This window comes from Euleptes europaea, chromosome 9 (genome assembly GCF_029931775.1).
Source record: "Euleptes europaea isolate rEulEur1 chromosome 9, rEulEur1.hap1, whole genome shotgun sequence".
In the NCBI taxonomy this organism is placed as follows: domain Eukaryota; kingdom Metazoa; phylum Chordata; class Lepidosauria; order Squamata; family Sphaerodactylidae; genus Euleptes; species Euleptes europaea.
Genome location: NC_079320.1, coordinates 10533112 through 10553886, shown reverse-complemented (window position 1 = coordinate 10553886; position 20775 = coordinate 10533112). Strand labels below are relative to the sequence as shown.

General features: G+C 45.3%; 1 protein-coding gene across 1 annotated transcript; it reads right to left on the bottom strand.

Moving 5' to 3' along the window:
- Window positions 1-872: 872 nt before the first annotated feature.
- MRPL1 (mitochondrial ribosomal protein L1) lies at window positions 873-20558 on the bottom strand. Its single transcript, XM_056855837.1, has 9 exons — window positions 20522-20558; window positions 18440-18545; window positions 16190-16454; window positions 15693-15776; window positions 13970-14041; window positions 10364-10475; window positions 6270-6370; window positions 3802-3883; window positions 873-1042 (listed from the first exon to the last, which is right to left on the bottom strand). The coding sequence occupies exons 1-9, from the start codon at window positions 20556-20558 to the stop codon at window positions 873-875; spliced, it is 1029 nt and encodes a 342-aa protein (XP_056711815.1).
- Window positions 20559-20775: the final 217 nt, after the last annotated feature.

Here is a 20775-nt window from a genome sequence, read left to right as displayed (position 1 = left end):
TCCACTGAGGAACTGTCCTAATTGTCAGGAAGTTCTTCGTAACATTTAGCCAAATTCAACTTTGATCTCATTCCCATTTCACAGATAAAACAACTAAGAAGGAGAAACAGTGGCTTATGCATGCTTGGCCTGAAGGTGGAATCTGAACTCGGGGTCTTGTGTACCTGGCCCACAAACTGAAGGCAGCTCTCAGAGATCAGGATGCATTCAGTAACCCAGCAAGCGCCTCCGCAAAGAACGATGCTCAGACAGCAGAGACCGGAATTAGCAACTGTGCAAAGCGTAGTCCATAAAACTGCAATCTAGCAATTTAATTCCAAAAAAACCAAAATGACAAACACCAAAAGATATACACGCATCTTCAGATGATAAACAAGCACTTTCGCTGTTACTTTTTTTTAAAATTCAGTTTAGTAATGATTCAAACAACTTTTATGCTGATTAAACAAATGAAGGGAGAGTAGAGCCTTTACGTACAACAGTAATGCAATCCGCACTCAGATCCCGGCGACGACGCACCCTCGCAAAACGGACTGGGACTTTCTGCCACTAGCAGGAGCTCCAGGCCGTTGAGGACTGCGCGTCCGTGAAGTTTTGTGAACGAAGGTGCGTTACAATGGAACTCACTCGCGCAATCGATTATAGGACCTCAATTGAGATGGATTCTCAGGACGAGACATAAAACCAAAAATCTGCCTTGTGTAAAATGGATTGCTCGACTCGATGCCCTGCTCAAGGGGCCAGGGGAGGTGAGAGGAAGGGGTGGAGCGCAGTAGCAGCTTCTTGTACAATTTTAAGTCCCACTGAAACAAGGAGTGGAGTCGCTGCTTTCAGGCTTTTCCGCAGAGCAAACAGCGAATTCTACGCTCTGATTACTGGGACTCCCGCATCTCTCCTTCCTCACCACTGTCTTCATCCTCCTCTTCTTTGGCTTTCTCTTCCTCTTTTCCTTTCAAAGCTTCTTGCGGGACAAAGCGCTCAAACTTTAAATCTAACCCTTCGCTGGTTGCACTCCGAATAATCAAGCGCGTCACGAAGGAGCCTTAAAAACAAACAGGGGAGGGGTGGGGGAGTTCATTGTTATCCCTTTGCTGCTTGTGGCAACGGCAGACTGATGTACGTTGCAAGAACTAGATTACACTGTGATAACAGAAAACGCTGGAGAACATATTAGGGGCCTATTATGCTGCCAGAGTTAAACACTTTTACTTCAACAAGAAGGATTTAAATATGGGCAAAATTCCCCTCCACTGAAAATCAAGATGATTGAAAAGAGCTTTGGCTGGATTGTATCCTAAGTTTTTAATGAAATATCTAATGAAAGCCAGCGTGGTGTAGTGGTTAAGAGCGGTGGTTTGGAGCGGTGGACTCTGATCTGGAGAACCAGGTTTGATTCCCCACTCCTCCATGTGAGGAGTGAAGCCTACAGATGAAGCTGGCTGGGTGACCTTGGGCTAGTCACAGCTCTGTTAGAGCTCTCTCAGCCCCACCTACCTCACAGGGTGCCTGTTGTGGGGAAGGGAAGGAGATTGTAAGCTGGTTTGATTCTTCCTTAAGTGATAGAGAAAGTTGGCATATAAAAACCAACTCTTCTGAACAACTTGATTCAGTTGTGGTCCCCACCGGACATTTGGCATTACCCTTTTAAGGGAAATTCAAGAAACAGATGAAGCCTGGTGCTTTATTTTGAGTCTACTTATACTATTAGTATCAGTAAGCTGAATAGCTTGATGGATGCATCTGGTGGTGACTATTTGTTTATGTGTATAGTCCTTGTCTGTGGATTGTTGTTTTGAATACTTTGATACTGTTTGATTAATATTGAGCCTATGTAATTTGTATTGATCTATCTCAGCACAACTAGGAGTAATTTTGTTTTGGTGGTTTCAGGGTTTTGTCAGTCAGAAGGCAAAGGGGCCAACTGGCATTTGGCCATCACAGCAAATTATATACATCAGAAACCACAACATTCAGAAACCAGTAGGGGGACATTTTGACCTTAAGAACATAAAAAAGCCATGCTGATTTAAGAGTAGCAGTTCTCTTCCAAAGGGATTTCAAAGAGAGACTAGAAACAGAAACTGCTGAATTATAGATGAAGCTCAAGACAAGGCAGTCTCCTGGACTGAATAGAGATCTGGGACTCCTGTCTCATTACCAATGCTAATTTCTCCACACCCATCTGCATATCACATGTAATCCAATCATGCCTGCTAATGCCATTTACATGCATTTGACATTTACATTGCCATTGTGTGTCTAACAGTGCATTCCTAAGGCGAGTTACTCCAGTCTAAGCCCATTCATTTCAGTGGGCTTAGACTGGAGTAACTCTCCTTAGGAATGCACTGTAATTCACTCTTCTCTACTTAAAGATAGCTGGACTCACATTCTAGTTGTATCTGAAGAAGTGAGCTGTGGCTCATGAAAGCACATACCCTGCCAAAATGTTTGGTAGTCTTTAAGGTCCTACTGGACTCTTGCTCTTTTCTACAGCAAATTATAGTTTGACTAAAGGCTTCCCAAACCACGGCCCATGTTTCAGGGGCCCTGACCTGGATGGCCCAGGTTAGCCCGAGCTTATCGGATCTCAGAAGCTAACCAGGGTTGGCCCTGGTTAGTACTTGGATGGGAGACCACCAAGGAAGACCCGGGTTGTTACGCAGAGGCGGGCACTGGCAAACCACTTCTGTTTCTCTCTGCCCTGACCTGGATGGCCCAGGCTAGCCCCATCTCGTCAGATCTCAGAAGCTAAGCAGGGTCAGCCCAGGTTAGTCCTTGGAAGGCAGACCACCAAGGAAGTCCAGGGTTGCTGCGCAGAGGCAGGCGATGGCAAAACCATCTGTCCACCTCTTGCCTTGAAAACCCTACGTGGGTCACCGTAAGTCAGCTACAGCTTGACGGCACTTTCCAATGCCACAGTTTCAGGATTATTGTGACAAAGACATGAATGCACTCTGCCGCCCTCTTGCTCCACCAGAAAAAACAGTGTGGTATAATGACTAGGCCCTGACTGAGATGGCCAAGGCTAGCCTGATCTTGTCAGATCTCAGAAGCTAAGCAGGGTCGGCCCTGATTAGCATTTGGATGGGAGACCTCCAAGGAAATCCAGGGTCTCTATGCAGAGGCAGGCAATGGCAAACCACCTCTGTTTGTCTCTTGCCTTGAAAACCCTATGGGGTCGCCATGTCGGCTGCGACTTGACTGCACACAGTGACTAGGGTGTCGGACTAGAGTCTGGGATTCAAATCCCCCCTCTGTCAAGGAAGCTCACTTGTTAACCAGGGGCCAGTCACACACTCTCAGTCTAACCTACATCACAGGGTTGTTGGGAGGGTAAAACGGAAGAGAGATGAATGTAAGCCACTTTGGGCGCCTGCTGGGGAGAAAAGTGGGATATAAATGAATGAATCCAATAGGATCAAGTCCTTTGCAATATAATTCTCAACAGGAACCTGCCAGATAATTTTTGACTTTACAAAAACTGGTAGTAGGGAGAAAAGAGAGAGACAGCATGCTTCATTCTCAAGAGGCACTACAATTATCTTTCCAAAGGATGACAGATTCCGTTTTAAAAGCTTATTAGCATTTATGAAGCAAGGGTACTAGTATTACTAATACTTGACATTCATCTCGCCCACCAACCTGTAACTGTTCCTTACTGTCTGGCCCAGAAACGCGGGCGCTGTTTATAATGTGCTTCAGTCATTCCTCGGTGGCAGAGAGGTGCTCCTCTAATCCATCAGAGTAACATAATTAGCCTTCGACATCAGACAAGAGACCAAGAAAAACGTGGCTTACCATAGCTCAAAGGTTTGTGTTTACACACGTCCTTAATAACCGCATCCAGATTGGCAAGTATCTGATCATTCGGCATATCCAGCTGAAAGACGTTAATGCAAAATTAATGAAGCACAAAACATTAACCACTGCTGGATTAATAAAAACTGCAGCGGCAGGGGTAAATGTTTAATCAGAGCTCCAGGCCTGGGCTTTGTTTGGTTTTTTTAACAATAGGAGAAACATTTTCCTCTCTATTAAAGATGCAAAGTACCAAAAATGCTGTGAGTGTCATTAGCTCAAAGATAACCTGCTGTGCAAATCGGGAGGGGGGTGCAATCCTTTAAACCAAACCCTGCAATTGCAAAGACACGCGATGAGATATCTGTGCCATGTTCACACATACTGGAAGGGGGTCCCATGAAGCCCTCAAGGAGGGGAAATCCCATTTCTCCACTCTGCCTCTGGCTGCAACTCAACTTCCCCCGACGGCTGACGGATCCCCTCTCCTCTGCCAGATGCTCCCCTCTCCTAAGCTGCTCTCCCCACCCCAAACTGTTCAGAAGTTACAGGGAACATACACAGAATCATAGAGTTGGAAGGGACCACCAGGGTCATCTAGTCCAACCGCCTGCACAATGAAGGAAATTCCAAACTACATCTCCCACACCCAAGTGACCCATGCTCTATGCCCAGAAGATGGCCAAGGTGCCCTCCCTCTCATGATCTGCCTGAGGTCATAGAATCAGCATTGCTGACAGATGGCCACCTAGCCGCTGCTTAAAAACCTCCAGGAAAGGAGAGCTCACCACCTCCCGAGGAAGCCTGTTCCATTCTGAGGAACCGCTCTGTTGGGAAATTTCTTCCTAATGTCCAGATGGAAACTCTTTTGATTTACAGTAATTTCAATCCATTGGTTCTGGTCCGACCTTCTGGGGCAACAGAAAACAACTCGGCATCCTCCTCTATATGACAGCCCTTCAAGTACTTGAAGATGGTTATCATATCCCTTCTCAGTCTTCTCCTCTTCAGGCTAAATCCAGCTCCTTCAACCTTTCCTCAAAGGACCTGGTCTCCAGACATAAAATCTGTGTGTGTATAGGATGTACCTGCAAAGTAGATCCCACCCTTGACCCCTCACTGGGGGCCCCCCTGTCTCCCGCCCAGGAGACCAACCAGCATTTGAGACACCCCAATTTTTTAAATTTAATTTGATAATAATTTTAATCCATAAAAACAGAACAGACAAAAGGAAGTATTTCTTCACATGATGCATACATCAATTGAAGAACTTCCTGCCCCAGGATGTGGTGATGGCTGCCAACGTAGAAGGCTTTAAGAGGGGAATGGACATGTTCATGGAGGAGAGGACTATCCATGGCTACTAGTAAAAATGGATACTAGTCACGATGCATACCTATTCTCACCAAGGTCAGTGGAGCATGCCTATTGTGTGGTGTAGTGGTTAAGAGCGGTGGTTTGGAGCACTGGAGTCTGATCTGGAGAACCAGGTTTGATTTCCTCACTCTTACACATGAAGCCAGCTGGGTGACCTTGGGCAAGTCACATTCTCTCAGCCCCACCTACCTCACAGGGTGTCTGTTGTAGGGAGGGGAAGGGAAGGTGATTGTAAGCCGGTTTGAGTCTCCCTTAAGTGGTAGAGAAAGTCGGCATATAAAAACCAACTCTTCTTCTTCTATTATATTAGGTGCTGTAGAACAGAGGCAGGATAATGCTGCTGCAGTCGTCTTGTTTGTGGGCTTCTTAGAGTCACCTGGTTGGCCGCTGTGGGAACAGGACTAGAGGGGCCTTGGTTTGATCCAGCATAGCCTTTCTTATCTGATGTTCCCTCCAGTAACAGAGGAGCATGCCTATTATATTAGGTGCTGTGGAACTCAGGCAGGATGGTGCTGCTGCAGTCGTCTTGTTTGTGGGCTTCCTAGAGGCACCTGGTTGGCCACTGTGTGAACAGGCTGCTGAACTTGATGGGCCTTGGTCTGATCCAGCATGGCCTCTCTTATGTTCTAACTGCTCCTGCCAATGAGACAGGTGCCTTATGTGGAGACACACCTCTGGCCTAACAAACCCAGTGCGTGTCTGCTTTTGAGAGCTCTGAGTTCCCAGGCCAACATTTCCTCCAGTTCCTGCTACCCGAGGTCCACTTAACTCAGGATGCTGGGGACTGAGCTGGGAACCTTCTGCGCGTGAAACACCCCCTATTATGTACGCCTTGCTTCTTCGCCTGTTCAGAAAAGAAACCTCTTACGTTAGCAAAGGGTAATGATTTACCAGGTCTTTCCTAATGTACTGTAACTATCCTACCCTGTGGAATGATCTGCCTTGTTAACTGGTCAGCGGACAGTGTTCCTGAAAAGCAAACCAAGTACGGCAGCCGTACACCCATGCGTATTCTCAGTAAATTATTAACCCCACCTCAGACCAAAAATTTTCATTTGGGTTCAGGCTGCAAAGCTCTTTTTGAAACTTACCTTTGCGATCCTCATGCTGATGATGTTATTTTTCTCAACTCTGTATTCGTGGCATACTTTGAAGAAGTTGAGCATCTTCAGAATGTCGTGGCTAACAGACCCTGGTTCAAACACAAACCAAAGGAGAGCATCAAACCAACACTGCACGCAGGGGCTCCAGCCTGCAAATGGAGCTCCGCGTGAACAGGAGCACCCTTGAACTCACATGAACACATGAAGCTGCCTTATACTGAATCAGACCTTTGGTCCATCAAAGTCAGTATGGTCTACTCAGACTGGCAGTGGCTCTCCAGGGTCCCAGGCAGGGGTCTTTCACATCATCTACTTGCCTAGTCCCTTTAACTGGAGATGCCGGGCATTGAACCTGGGACTTTCTGCATGCCAAGCAGATGCTCTACCACTGAGCCACAGCCCCTCCCTAAATCCCCACTAAGCCATGGCAGCTTGCTGGGTGATTTTGGGCCAGTCACACTCTTGGCCTAACCTACTTCACAGGGTTGTTGTGAGGGTAAAATAGAGGAGAGAATAATGACAAAAGCAGTCCCGGGTCAGTAATAATAATAGGTAAAGGTCCCCTGTGCAAGCACCGGGTCATTCCTGACCCTTGGAGTGACGTCACATCCCGAAGTTTTCTAGGCAGACTTTGTTTGCGGGGTGGTTTGCCAGTGCCTTCCCCAGTCATCTTCTCTTTACCCCCAGCAAGCTGGGTACTCATTTTACCGACCTCGGAAGGATGGAAGGCTAAGTCAACCTTGAGCCGGCTACCTGAAACCAACTTCCAGTGCGATCGAACTCAGGTCGTGAGCAGAGCTTTTGACTGCAGTACTGCAGCTTAACACTCTACGCCACGGGGCTCCTAGTAATAATAATAGTCAGCAATAATTTATTAATACAGTCACTCTGATTGGGGAGAAAGGCAGGGTATATGGAATAAATAAACGAAAATGCACAAGAGTTTTGTGCGTGAGCATAACAGGCCAACATATGAATTTTAAATGTTCCCAATCTAAATAACAAAAAAGTGACATTCCTATTTGCACTCCCCTATAAAATCATTCCGACTCATGCACAGTAACCCAGGTCCCCCTTTAAACACTTGCCATTTATGCTTGGTAATTAGCAGCGAGTTCCAGGCTGAAGTGTCCCGCATATTTTTTTTATTTCTTCACTCACTGAAGTCAAAAAGGGCAAGAGTCCAGTAGCACCTTAAAGACTAACAAAAATATTTTCTGGTAGGGTATGAGCTTTCGTGAGCCACAGCTCACTTCTTCAGATACAGCTAGAATGTGAATCCATCGGTCTTTAAGTAGAGGAACAGTATGTAAATGTGAATAGCAGGCTTGATGGGATTAGGTGTGATATGCAGAAGAGTCTGTGATGTCCAGGGGAGAGATGGGTGTGGAGAAATCAGCATTGGTAATGGGCCATGAATGCAAGCTCTTTATTCAGCCCAGGTAAATGCATTGACTTTAGTTTGAATATCAACTGTAATTCAGCAGTTTCTCTTTCCAATCTCCCTTTAAAATTCCTTTGTAAAAGAACTGCTACTCTTAAATCTGCAACAGAATGTCCTGGAAGGTTGAAATGTTCACCCACTGGTTTTTGAATATTGTGGTTTCTGATGTCAGACTTATGTCCATTTAATCTTTGTCTAAGAGACTGACCTGTTAAGGAATTTTAAAGGGAGATTGGAAAGAGAAACTGCTGAATTACAGTTGATATTCAAACTAAAGTCAATGCATTTACCTGGGCTGAATAGAGACCTTGCATTCATGGCCCATTACCAATGCTGATTTCTCCACACCCATCTCTCCCCTGGACATCACAGACTCTTCTGCATATCACACTTAATCCCATCAAGCCTGCTATTCACATTTACATACTGTTCCTCTTCTTAAAGACCGATGGATTCACATTCTAGCTGTATCTGAAGAAGTGAGCTGTGGCTCACGAAAGCTCATACCCTACCAGAAAATATTTTTGTTAGTCTTTAAGGTGCTACTGGACTCTTGCCCTTTTTGACTACTGCAAACAGACTAACATGGCTACCCACTGTGAATTATCTTCACTCACTGAGAAGCCTCGCATTTCTTAAGAGCCCCTTTAACACGATCTTTTGTATGTGCTCCACCCCCACATCAAAGCACTCACTGAAGGAAGCATGCAGAATCCCAGCGGAGGCTTTGCTATGCAAACGACTATTGCTAATGGCTATGCAAATGAAGGAACAAAGGAGCTGGTGGGGGTGGAATTTGTTTGACTTTCTCCTCTTGCATCGTGAACAGTCATTTTAAAGGTTGGTTTTAAAAAATCAGCGGCATCAGCAGAGGAGGAGAATTTACCCTGCATAAATGGCCATTCTCTTCCCACCACCACACACACACACATGTACTTGAGGGGCTGGAGATCTGGGGCATCAGTGAAGATGTTGACTTTCCTGCATTCTTAATTTCCTTTTAGAACCCCCATGCCTCTCACCATTTCTCCTGGCTTCAGTGGCCAGGATTCACTCGACCCAATCTACCCTTCCTGAGCCAGGTTCCAAACCACTGCTCTTAACCACTACACCACGCTGGCTTCAATCACACATACTGTCCCCTTAACCTACCCTCATTGGGCTGCTGTTGTGAAAATAAGATGCAAGTGTGGTGGTGGTGGAATCCATATAGGACACCCGGAGTGCTTTGGGGGAAGGGCTGGATCACAAAATGAGTTAGATAATATTGTAGGGAGGGAGTGCATCTGAAGTGAACACACAAAACGCAAAACCAATAAACTTTTTTAAAATTCTGAGCCATGATTGAGACCCTTCCTCATTGTCGGGTCTTTGCTGACTCATGCCTACAGCGCAATTCCTCCCACTCACCTCAGCCAAGAAGAAACTAACTCCAAGGGTGGGGATGGATTGTTTGCAACATCACTGCCCATGCTTAAAAGAATAATTCCCCTCTAACATGCCCAATTTCATTCCCTCCATGTTTCGGTGAATGCAATCCATGCTGAGAGTTATTTTTTTTAAAGGGGAATGGAAAGACCTTTGTTTTACGTTAAATGTAGGTCTTTGTGGGGCTTGGCATGCATATGGTCTTATGCTTCTGACAGGTTAGTAATTTATCCCGTGTATTTAAATAGCACGGTGCAAAGACTTTGTTTGCAGACAGCTGCAGCAAGAAAGAAAACATTAACAATGCTTTTCTTGTTCCAGCCTTCCCGAGCGGAACAAAAAGATCCCTTGCTGTCTCGAGGGCAACAAGATGATTTTTCTTTTTTTTAATCCTCGCACTAGAGATTCCTTAAGAATCACTTGACGCTGTGCCATCAAGTTCAGTATCTTTGGCAACGCTGTTGTAAACAACAGGTCCTGGAATTCCAAGAGGACAAGACAGATCCCAGGTGAAGACGATGTTTAATGGGGCACCCAGAAGTCCTTCCGATTTTAGAAATACAGCTCACAGACCCTACTAGGGGGAGCAGTCTACTTCCCTAGTTAGCAGGGATCAGGGTCTGCTTGCCAGCGTGGTGTAGTGGTTAAAAGCGGTGGTTCGGAGCGGTGGACTCTGATCTGGAGAACTGGGTCTGATTCCCCACTCCTCCACATAAGCGGTGGAGGCTAATCTGGTGAACCGGCTTCCACATGAAGCCAGCTGGGTGACCTAGGGCTAGTCACAGTTCTATTAAGAGTTCTCTCAACCCCACCTACCTCACAAGGTGTCTGTTGTGGGGAGGGAAAGGTAAGGAGATTGTAAGCTGGTTTGATTCTTCCTTAAGTGGTAGAGAAAGTCTACCACTTCTTCTACTACCCTACCCTCCTCTCCAATCCAGAGTATAAAATCAGCTCCACACATAACTAAGCAGAGAGGAGTGGGCATACTAGGAAGAACTGAATTAGAAATGTGGAATGAACATGATGCTTGTCCACATTTCTCCATTCCCATAATGTGACTAAAGAGTGGACAACAGGCAGCTAGAACTGGCCCACGTAGAAACTTCATGGGGGGGTGTCTCCCTGAGCAGCTGTTTACTATCAGGTTCACACAATGCAGGATATGCCCTTTAGATATTAAGAGAACAAACAGGGGGGAAATGACCCTTACCGTTTCTAGACCTCGGGTGCTTGTCTTTCAGTACGGTCCTTAAGCTGTTAAGCTTGGGTAACATTGGAGGCACGGCTACATAAAAGTCTGCTTGGATTTCACCATCTAAAATCTGGAGAGTTAAACAAAAATTTAAAAAATGAGGATGGAATCATCAGAGCTTATGTATCTGTTATTGCATTTAACACAGCAGTCAGAGGAGAAAAAACACAGAGAGATTTCTCCTCATCTGTTCCCTGCCAAATATAAGAATGATGAGCAGACAGGAGAAGGAGGCGAAAGAGAAGAGTTGGTTTTTATATGCCGACTTTCTCTACCACTTAAGGAAGAATCAAACCGGCTTATAATCCCTTTCCCTTCCCCACAACAGACACCCTGTGAGGTAGGTGGGGCTGAGAGAACTGTGATTAGCCAAGGTCACCCAGCTGACTTCGTGTGGAGGAGTGGGGAATCAAAGCCCGTTCTCCAGATCAGAGTCCACCGCTCCAAACCACTGCTCTTAACCACTACACCACGCTGGCTCTCAAACACACACACAGATTTCTCCTCATAATCTGTTCCCTGCCAGATATAAGAATGATGAGCAGATCTATTAAGTTAATCTAGTTGAGAATGTGCTAGTTGCGTTTTTCCTGGTGCTTAAACAAGAGCAAAGTGCTGCAATCACTTGATAATGAGATTTATTTAGTCCATTTCTAAAAAATTCTACCCTTCCTCTTAGGAGCTCCTGTGGCATGATCTTCTTCCTCTTTATCCTCCCAACAACCCTGCCAGGTAGGTCAGACTGAGAGAGAGGGTGGCCCAGGGAAGTTTATGGCAGAGTGGAAATTTCATGGGCCGGGTGGAAATGTCAAAACTGGGTCTATGAGACCCTAGTAGAACACTCTTAACATTTCACCACTCTGGCATAACGTCAGTGCCAGGATTTTGCCTTATGGTAAGTCATCAAGAAAAAAACAGGGGGAAACACTACCTGTTGAATACTACCTGTTGAATACTACAGGGGGAATACTACTACCTGTAGAACCAACAATTTGCTCCAATAGGACGACATCATTTGTTAATTCGAAATTTACACCAATAGACCTACTAATACGACCTGTTGGAACACTACCTGGTGAACACTACCTGTTGAAGCAACAATTTGAATTCATATTGAATTGCACCACCTGCTGAATATATACTTGTAAGATTATTTCATATACTGTTATATAAGCAAATGTTGTATGTTACATCCACTAGGTACATTTTTGTATATTAGTTGTGTTGAAATATTTTTTGATGAATCTCTCCTGGTGAGCTATAACCTACTTATGTCGAACTTATTTAAAAGATTATATGTTTATAATCTATCAGTGTTGTAATATTGTATTTTAGGAGGTACTATCTGACTATAGTGTGTTATGGTGAGTCATGGCAGGTTTAAAAACAGCCCTTTCCACTGCAGGGCCTCCTCGGCTCAGAAATAGTTAAGGACCCCTTCCTTGCATGCATATCACTGCCTTTCATCGGAGAAAGGCAGGGGAAAGATTCCCCTCAAAACAACAACTTTATTCATTTTGAAGTTTATTGCCGATACCATAGATCATAACCACTGGAAATCATTTCCAATGGCTATGGACCGTAACAACAGATTTCACACACATAAAACCCCCAAGAATAAAGCCAGCTTAATTATGTTCTACATAAATCCCTGTAAAGGACCCACAGTTAAAATAATACACAATAAAGAATTTATCCAGATGGCACAGCGCGAGCACCAGTAGAATTCTGATGCATTTTTGGCTGATGCAAGAGCAAAAAAAAAAAAAGAGAAAGTCTTTTTTGCGTAACTCATTTGTTCTCATTTGAAAGCAGAAAATCTATTTCGGGCTTTTTTGGCACAGCCAAGCAGCTTTCACTCCCCTTCGAGAGTCGAGGCTATTATTTACTTTACACGCTCTCAGTTTTCAGGACAAAAAGAAAGGCAGCAGAGGACATCCTGTCTGTCCTGTGCTCTACAGACGCAACGGTTGTTCAAAACATTATGAAAGCTTCCCTCTACAACCTCAGAAAGTGCTTAGACTGTACTATAGAACATTACAGGACTTTCCCTCCTGAGCTGCAGAAGTCACTTGGCTGTGCTCTTAGGGTTAGAATTTCCCTTTCCATCTTGTTCAAGTTGGCTGGAGAAATTTCAAAAAGGGTGTCAATATTTAAAGATGGCTAACCAAGACACTACAGCCCCGTGGTGCAGAGCGGTAAGCGGCAGTACTGCAGTCCAAGCTCTGCTCACAACCTGAGTTCGATCCCAACGGAAGTCGGTTTCAGGTAGCCGGCTCTAGGTTGACTCAGCCTTCCATCCTTCCGAGGTTGATAAAATGAGTACCCCACTTGCTGGGGGTAAAGTGTGGATGACTGGAGAAGGCAATGGCAAACCACCCTGTCAACACAGTCTGCCTAGTAAATGTTGGGATGTGATGTCACCCCATGGGTCAGGAATGACCCGGTGCTTGCACCTTTACCTTTCTAACCAAAACGCTGCCCTGACTTGGATGGCCCAGGCTAGCCTGATCTCGTCAGATCTCAGAAGCTAAGCAGGGTCAGCCCTGGTTAGTACCTGGATAGGAGACCTCCAAGGAACACCAGGGCCACTATGCAGGGGAAGGCAATGGCAAACCATCTCTTGCCTTGAAAACCTACTGGGTTGCCATATGTCAGCTGCGACTTGACGTCACTTAACACAAGACCAAGATGCTTTTCCAGTACGAACCGAAAGAGCAGCACCATACTTTGTATAAACATCCCTACCATAAAGTTGTCTGCTGAAAAAGCAAAACATTGAACTATTTGTCTATCCACTGAAATCGGCCAATCCAGCCTACATATGCTCTGTTCAGCAAACTTATTATCAGGTGCAAAACAGGAAGTCTAAGTGCAAAAACCAGGCTAGTCAGAGCCCCAACATGGTGTAGGGGCTGGAGTCTCTGACCAGGATCTGGGAGGCCAAGGTTAAAATCCCCACTCTGCCATGGAAGCTCAACGGGTTACTTCCGGTCAGGCACTCTCTCTCAATCTAACTTACCTATGGCTCAGTGGTAGAGCACCTGCTTGGCATGCAGAGGGTCCCAGGTTCAATCCCTGGCATCTCCATAGTCCCGTAAAAGGACTAGGCAAGTAGGTGAAGTGAAAGACTTCTACCTGAGACCCTGGAAAGCGGCTGCTGGTCTGAGTAGACAATACTGAATTTGACGGACCGAGGGTCTGATTCAATATATGGCAGCTTCATGTGTTCATGTGTTTGATCCACATAGCATAGTTCTTCAAGAGAAAATGGCTGCTTTGGAGGATGAACTCTCTGGTGGATGGACTCTATACCCTGCTGATGTCCCTCTCCAAACACCACCCTCTCCAGGCTCCACCCCTATATCTCCAGGAATCTCCCAAACCAGAGTTGGCACCCCTACTCACAGGGTTGCTGTTGTGAGGAAAAAATAGAGGAAAGAAAGATGATATAAACTACTTCGGGAGACAGGTGGGATATAAATATCTACATAAGTAAATTATTACTATTACTTTGCAGTGCAAAATGTTGCTACAGTGGTTGATCGACATTCCGTTACTTACGGGCTTCACTAATTCGAACCCTCCTACAAACGCAGCTCCATTTTCTTTTGCTAGAACAGCTTCATCTGTATTCTGTAAGAAAATAACAAATTTGGCTGGACGACAGTAGTGGCCGTTTTAAGAATACAGGCTGCCTTTGGCAAGCAGGGTCAAGCAGCCTGCATACAAAGAATCTGACCCTGGGGTGGACTGGGAGGAAACAATGACTGGGGAAAAGGGCCCCACTACCTGAAATGCATGGGTCTTGGTCCACTTCCCCCCCAGTGTTAGGGCCACCCTTCCTTAGGGATTGGGTGGCCCTGGCAGGAAGCAACCCCCTACCACCATTAGCCCACTGGGAATTTTCCCAACAGCCTAAACGGCCAATGCGCCTCTGAGCTCACCCTTGTCAAATTTCTGGGTGTATCTTAATTGGGCCAACCCAAGCAGTCATCATAAGCTACCAGGCAGGTGTACTTGATTCAGTCCATCTGCCTTCAAGAGAGGCCTGAATAGCAAAGAGGAAGAGTTCTGTTCCTGTCTCCTGGGACAGGAATCAGAAGGACATCTCTGGCCCCAAGAAGCATGGGAGGGCAATAAGAGGGAGTGTCGCACCACATTTCAGCGATTCCCTGCTACAGACCAACACAGTGAAAAACTGTCGATGTTATGCTCTGCCAGAAACAGCAGTAGTTGAGTAAACACAAGGATGGTAGGAATATATAGTTAAGACAGTCAGGGGGAAAAATATCCCCTTGAGCACAAAGTTATTGGAGGCTCTGCTGCAGGAGACAATTCATCCCCCAGTGTTCTGCCTTTACTGTCCTAAATCAGATATACCTTTCAGCTGTTGGAGAGATGCAGGGGGACCTGATGTGCAAGACCAATCTCATGCATGTTCACTCACAAGTTCCCTGGAAGCTACTCCAGAGTAAATGTTCTACTGATTGCAGCTTTGCTAGGGTGTACAGTGCAATCCTAAACTGAGTTACACCCTTTAATCGAAGCCAATAGGCTGGAGAGGGTTTAACTCATTTTAAGATTGCATAGTTAGGTATAATAATGTGGCTGGAGAGAATAATAGGGATGTGCATTTAGATATTTCTGGTCTGAATATATATCCGAAAAATACCCAAATATGTCTGGAAAATACCAGTAAGGTATCTTGATGGTATCCAGGATTAACCAGGATAAGAGTAAATGGGTCCTGAAAAATCCTGGAAATATTGTCGAAGGCTTTCACGGTCAGAGTTCATTGGTTCTTGTAGGTTATCCGGGCTGTGTAACCGTGGTCTTGGTATTTTCTTTCCTGACGTCTCGCCAGCAGCTGTGGCAGGCATCTTCAGAGGAGTAACACTGAAGGACAGTCTGTTTCAATTTGTTTGAAATTGGTTCTCTTGGTCTTGCAACACTGTGTTCTTTGCTTAATTTGGTTTGCATTGGATTCTCTGGTTTGACATTGGTTTTGTTAGGCTTGCAACATTGACCTGTGGTTCTGTTGCGATTCCCTGGTTCTGCATTGGTTCAGTTGGGCTTGTTTGCTCTGATTGCATTGGGAGGCTTTTGCCCAGTGACTGCTTTGCTTGCTCTTGTGTCTCTGGCCTGGAGAAAGCACGGAATTCCCCACCTCCCCATGGGAAACAATGGAGGATGCTGCCAGTCTGGGTAGACAATACTGACTCTGATGGACTGATGATTCATGGCAGCTTCATGCACGGCTTTTAAACCGCATGTAGCAACTCACCTCTGTGAATACCAAAACCTTGTGGAGGTCATCCACAAATTGATGGGGTAGAAGAACAACAGCATCAAACGGCTCCACTGGTTTCTGAAAGAAACACAGGTAAAACCAAATGGAAAACACCGGCGTTATTGTGCCAACTATTACATTAAAAAGGTCTAGCATCTTAACAAAGGTTTCCCCAGTGACAAAGGACAAGGATGGGCAGGATCTCCAACTCGATGCAAATACATGAGAAATGGTGTCAGGGAAATTAAACTCTGCAAATCAGAGCCCCATCCATGAACAAACATCTCCACAATAACTGTAGGTGCCCTGAATACATAAACTCACATTCAGGGCCAATTCACATATTACAGAGTCCGTGGTGTCTGCCACGAGTCCTCGGACTTTGTAACCTGTGAATTAGTCCCTCAGAGTTAGAAAATGTCAGAAAATTATGTTAGGAAGCAATTTTAAAAGTCTGACATCCACAGGCATTGCAATAAACTCTGCCGCACCTTCTTGTCCATTGACATATCCAGGGTGATATCAGCATACACATACTGCTTGGGGTTAGTAAAGTCCAGTTGCTGAAACTTCTTCAGCATCTCTACAGCCGTTTCTGCTTCATAAATCGGTCTCTGGTAGCACCACGTCAAGTAGACGTCATCTGTTGGCCCGCACGGCAAGACTGGTTTGTAACGTTTCTTTTTTTGGACAGGTTCCGGTTCAGAGGTTTTCCCTTTGGTGCCACTTTTGGATTTTGTTTTACTGGACTGTTTCCTTTAAAAAAACACATAGATGTGATCAAAGAAGCATCCTAGCTTTGTGTAGACTGGCAAAGTAAAATAACACAAGCATGCTTCCTAGTCTATTTGTCTTTTTTAGACTGTCCTTCTTCCAAGAAGCTCAAAGCTACATATGACAACAACAACCACAACAACCTTGTGAGGCTGCTTAGGCTGACAGTGCTGACTAGTCAAAGGTCACCCTACGATTTTCATGGCGGAATGAGATTTGAACCCAACTCTTCCAGATACAAGCCCAATACTCTAAGCCAAGGGGACCCAATCCTTCTGAGCCTGCAGGCACCTTTGGAATTCTGACACAGGGTGGTGGGAGCAAACACAAAATGGTTGCCAAAGGAAGGGGAGCCACAGACACTGAGGAAGCCCACATTCAGAGGACAAGAGGAGTAATACCCAAGGAAAGAAGAGAGAGAGAATAAACAAATACTGTGGCGACAGCTGTTGCTGAAACATTATTTTAATGCCCAGACAATCAGATATCTAGCAGCCAGTCAGAAGCCCTGAGGGGCAAGAACTTCACTCAGCCCCACCCACATTCTGAAAACATTTACTGGTTGCCAGGAAAAGATGATGGCAACAGACACCCTGTGAGGTAGGTGAGGCTGAGAGAGTGTGACTAGCCCAAGGCCACCCAGCTGGCTTCATGTGTAGGAGTGGGGAAGCAAATCCAGTTCACCAGATTAGCCTCCGCCGCTCATGTGGAGGAGTGGGGAATCAAACCCGGTTCTCCAGATCAGAGTCCGCCACTCCAAACCACCGCTCTTAACCACTACACCACACTGAACATAGCTTCAAGTCAAGATCTGTACAGAGTGGGGACAAGCCACCAGCATGCTCTCTCGCACAACCTGCACTGAAACGAATAGATGCTGCACAAGAAGAATATTAGAGTGCTCTTCTGTTCAATAGGATTTTCCAAAAAGAAATTCCAAGACAATCCAGTCCACCGTCTACCTAGCAAATTTTCAATCCTGACCTTCCTCCAAGGAGCTCAGAACACCATACGTGCTTCTCACCTTCCCCTTTTATGACCTCGCAACACCCCTGTGAGGTAGGTTAGCCAGAAGAACGTGACTGGCCCAAGGTCACCCAATAATGTCCACAGCAATGTAAAGAGTAGAATCTCCAAGATCCTAGTCCAATAATCAGTGTCTCCCTTGCCTTGTCTCCTTAAAAAAAATACTAGTGGAATATTCAAAGAGCAATATAGATTGCAATCATGACACGCCTGAAAATCTATTTGGTTATCATCAAGATTCAACCTGATGAGTTGACAATTTTTCTCTATACGCCTGTGGAGCTTCATTGCATTTACTTGAAGCCAAGGCTTAATTACCCTTTCCACCAAACAGAATGATCCAGTTTCAAGCTGGGAACGCAGTCTGTTAATCTTTTCCGTTAATTTGGTTACTGGTGGGGTACAAACTCACACAGTTTCCACAAATTACTCAAGCTGGATGCAAACAAACATCCTCCATCAATCTTCACCCACCCCCTCAAGTGTACACTGAACAATAGTAAGCATGACATAACCCAAGAATCAAAAATATGCCAGCACTGTTTGTATTACTCACTCAGTGATTATCCAGTTGCACATTGCATATTTGAACTCACTCCCTGCTACTAGCAACACGCTTACCTGAGCCCTGCCCATTTCTACTATTTATGCCATGAATTTTAAAAAATGTTTTAAAAGCATCCATCCTGCCTGGATCCCACTGAGAACATCCTCCTCCCTGCTGCCTCCAATCATCATTGATGAGGAGGAAGGCAGGAAGCATCTGGACACCTCTCCATTATGTCTGACTGTAGCTAAGAATCTGCTCTCTGAGGGGCATTTGCACAGGTTTTTGATTTATGTCGGCAACTTCAGAAAACAATTTTGGCAGAAAAGCAGGATTAAAAAATACTTGTAAATGTTTTATTAGCTAACCAAAGAAATCAAAGGTATTTACTTACTTTGCAGAAAAGGGTCTATTAGAGATCAATGAGTTAGCAAAAGTAGGTAGCACTGCAGAATGTTTACCAATTCTGGAGAAAATATGGCTAGGACAGTTAATGGCAACTGTAAGAGAAAGAGATAAAATACTTCTGTCATCAGTTCAGAAGAAGATAAACTGAAACCAACAATGCAATCCTAAACAGACTTGTACTCATCTAAGCCCACTGACTTTGAACGACTTAGAAGGGTATAACTCTATTTAAAATTGCGCACCCAGGTGCTTGGTAACACTAGTTGTAATGGAGCTCTTCAATCTATAGTTCCAGGACTGTGCCGTGAAATGGGGCAAAAGTACAAAAAAGACACATGGTCACATAAAGCTGCCTTATACTCATAGACCCTTGGTTCATCAAGGTCAATATTGTCTACTCAGGCCAGCAGCAGCTCTCCAGGGTCTCAGGCAGAGGTCTTTCACAGAGTCAGCTGGTGTAGTGGTTAAAGTGTTGGACTAGGACCTGGGAAATCCAGGTTCAAATCCCCACTCGCATCATGGAAGCCTGCTGGATTATCATGGGCCAGTAACACACTCTCAGCCCTGACCCTAGCTAGTATTTGAATAGGAGACCTCCAAGGAGTATCAGGCAATGGCAAACCACCTCCGAACATCTCTTGCCTTGAAAACCCTGTGGGGTTGCCATAAGTCAGCTGTCATTTCATGGCAAAATCCCTCCAAAACTGCCAGATCTTTTAGCTGGAGATGCCAGCGATTAAACCTGGGACCAACTACATTCTGAAGAAGTGAGATATGGCTCACAAAAGCTCATACCCTGCCAGAAAATATTTTTGTTAGTCTTTAAGGTGCTACTGGACTCTTGCGCTTTTCTACTACTGCAGACAGACTAACACGGCTACCCACTGTGAATTACATTCTAGGCAGATGCTCTACCAATGAGCCACAACCTCTCCCAAGACAAGCCTTCAGCACATGTATTTTAAAATAAAGTCTGTTGAAGTCCACTGGACTTGCTTCTTATTAATTGCGTTTACATAAAGAAGAGGGCTCTGCCCCGGAAAAGCTGGAATATAACCTCGCTAGCCTTTAAGGTACCCCTCATTTCTCCTTATTTATGCTGGAACAGACTCGCATAGCTATCCCTCTAGCTCGCGGATACTGGAAGCCTGATTTTCTACCTATCATGATGTTATGTGTGTGTGTGTGTGTTAAGTGCCGTCAAGTCGCTTCCGACTCATGGCGACCCTATGAATGAAAGTCCTCCAAAATGTCCTATCTTTGACAGCCTTGTTCAGATCCTGCAAATTGAAGGCTGTGGCTTCCTTTATTGAGTCAATCCATCTCTTGTTGGGTCTTCCTCTTTTCCTGCTGCCCTCCACTTTTCCTAGCATGACTGTCTTTTCCAGTGACTCTTGTCGTCTCGTGACCAAAATACGACAGCCTCAGTTTAGTCATTTTAGCTTCTAGGGTCAGTCCAGGCTTGATTTGATCTATAACCCACTGATTTGTTGTTTTGGCAGTCCACAGAATCCGTAACACTCTCCTCCAACACCACATTTCAAAGGAATCTATTTTCTTCCTATCAGCTTTCTTCACCGTCCAGCTTTCACACCCATACACAGTAATAGGGAATATGATGGCATGAATTAATCTAGTCTTGGTGGCCAGTGACACATCCTTACACTTCAAAATATTGTTTAGCTCCTTCATGGCTGCCCTTCCCAGTCTCAATCTCCTTCTGATTTCTTGGCTGCATGATGTTATAATTAATACAAAAGCGCGCTGGCGGGAAAAGCGAATCAAAACGCCCACACCCCTAACCTACTTACTTGGAAGCAAACCTTTAGAGGGGGTTTGCTTCCGAGAAGATATGTGTGTGTGTGTGTGTGTGTGTGTGTGTGTGTGTGTGTGTGTGTGTGTGTGTGTGTATATATATATATATATATATATATATATATATATATATATATATATATATATATATATATATATATATATATATATATTGACCAAGGAGCAGGCGAGGGCCAAGAAATTTGACGGTGGCCCCTACCATCCCTCGTCCTTCCCCCTGCCCAGGGCTCACCTGCTCTCAGACAGCATCTCATCACGAGCGCCGCCATCTTGCCTGCGACGAAGCGCCAGCTGTGCGTCCCCAAATTGCCCCCGGATGGAACACGGAGCCGGGGAAGAAAGGTTCCGTGGCGGAAGGAAAGGCCCGGGGAGCGGGCGGCAAGGGAATCCGCCGGGCGTTTCCTGCTCTCGTCACAGCCCAGCGAGTGACGGGAACAACCCCAATGCAGGCTTATTTCTGTCTCTAAACCCGTTCATCTCAGTGGG

Bases quoted from the DNA above. Each gene is read 5' to 3' on its own strand.
- MRPL1 (XM_056855837.1), bottom strand. From the start codon at position 20,558: ATGGCGGCGCTCGTGATGAGATGCTGTCTGAGAGCAG. The intron at 10,476-13,969 runs GTAAGTAACGGA...TTAACTCTCCAG, and splicing joins GGTTCGAATTAGTGAAGCCC to ATTTTAGATGGTGAAATCCA. The intron at 6,371-10,363 runs GTAAGGGTCATT...TGTTTGAACCAG, and splicing joins GCACCCGAGGTCTAGAAACG to GGTCTGTTAGCCACGACATT.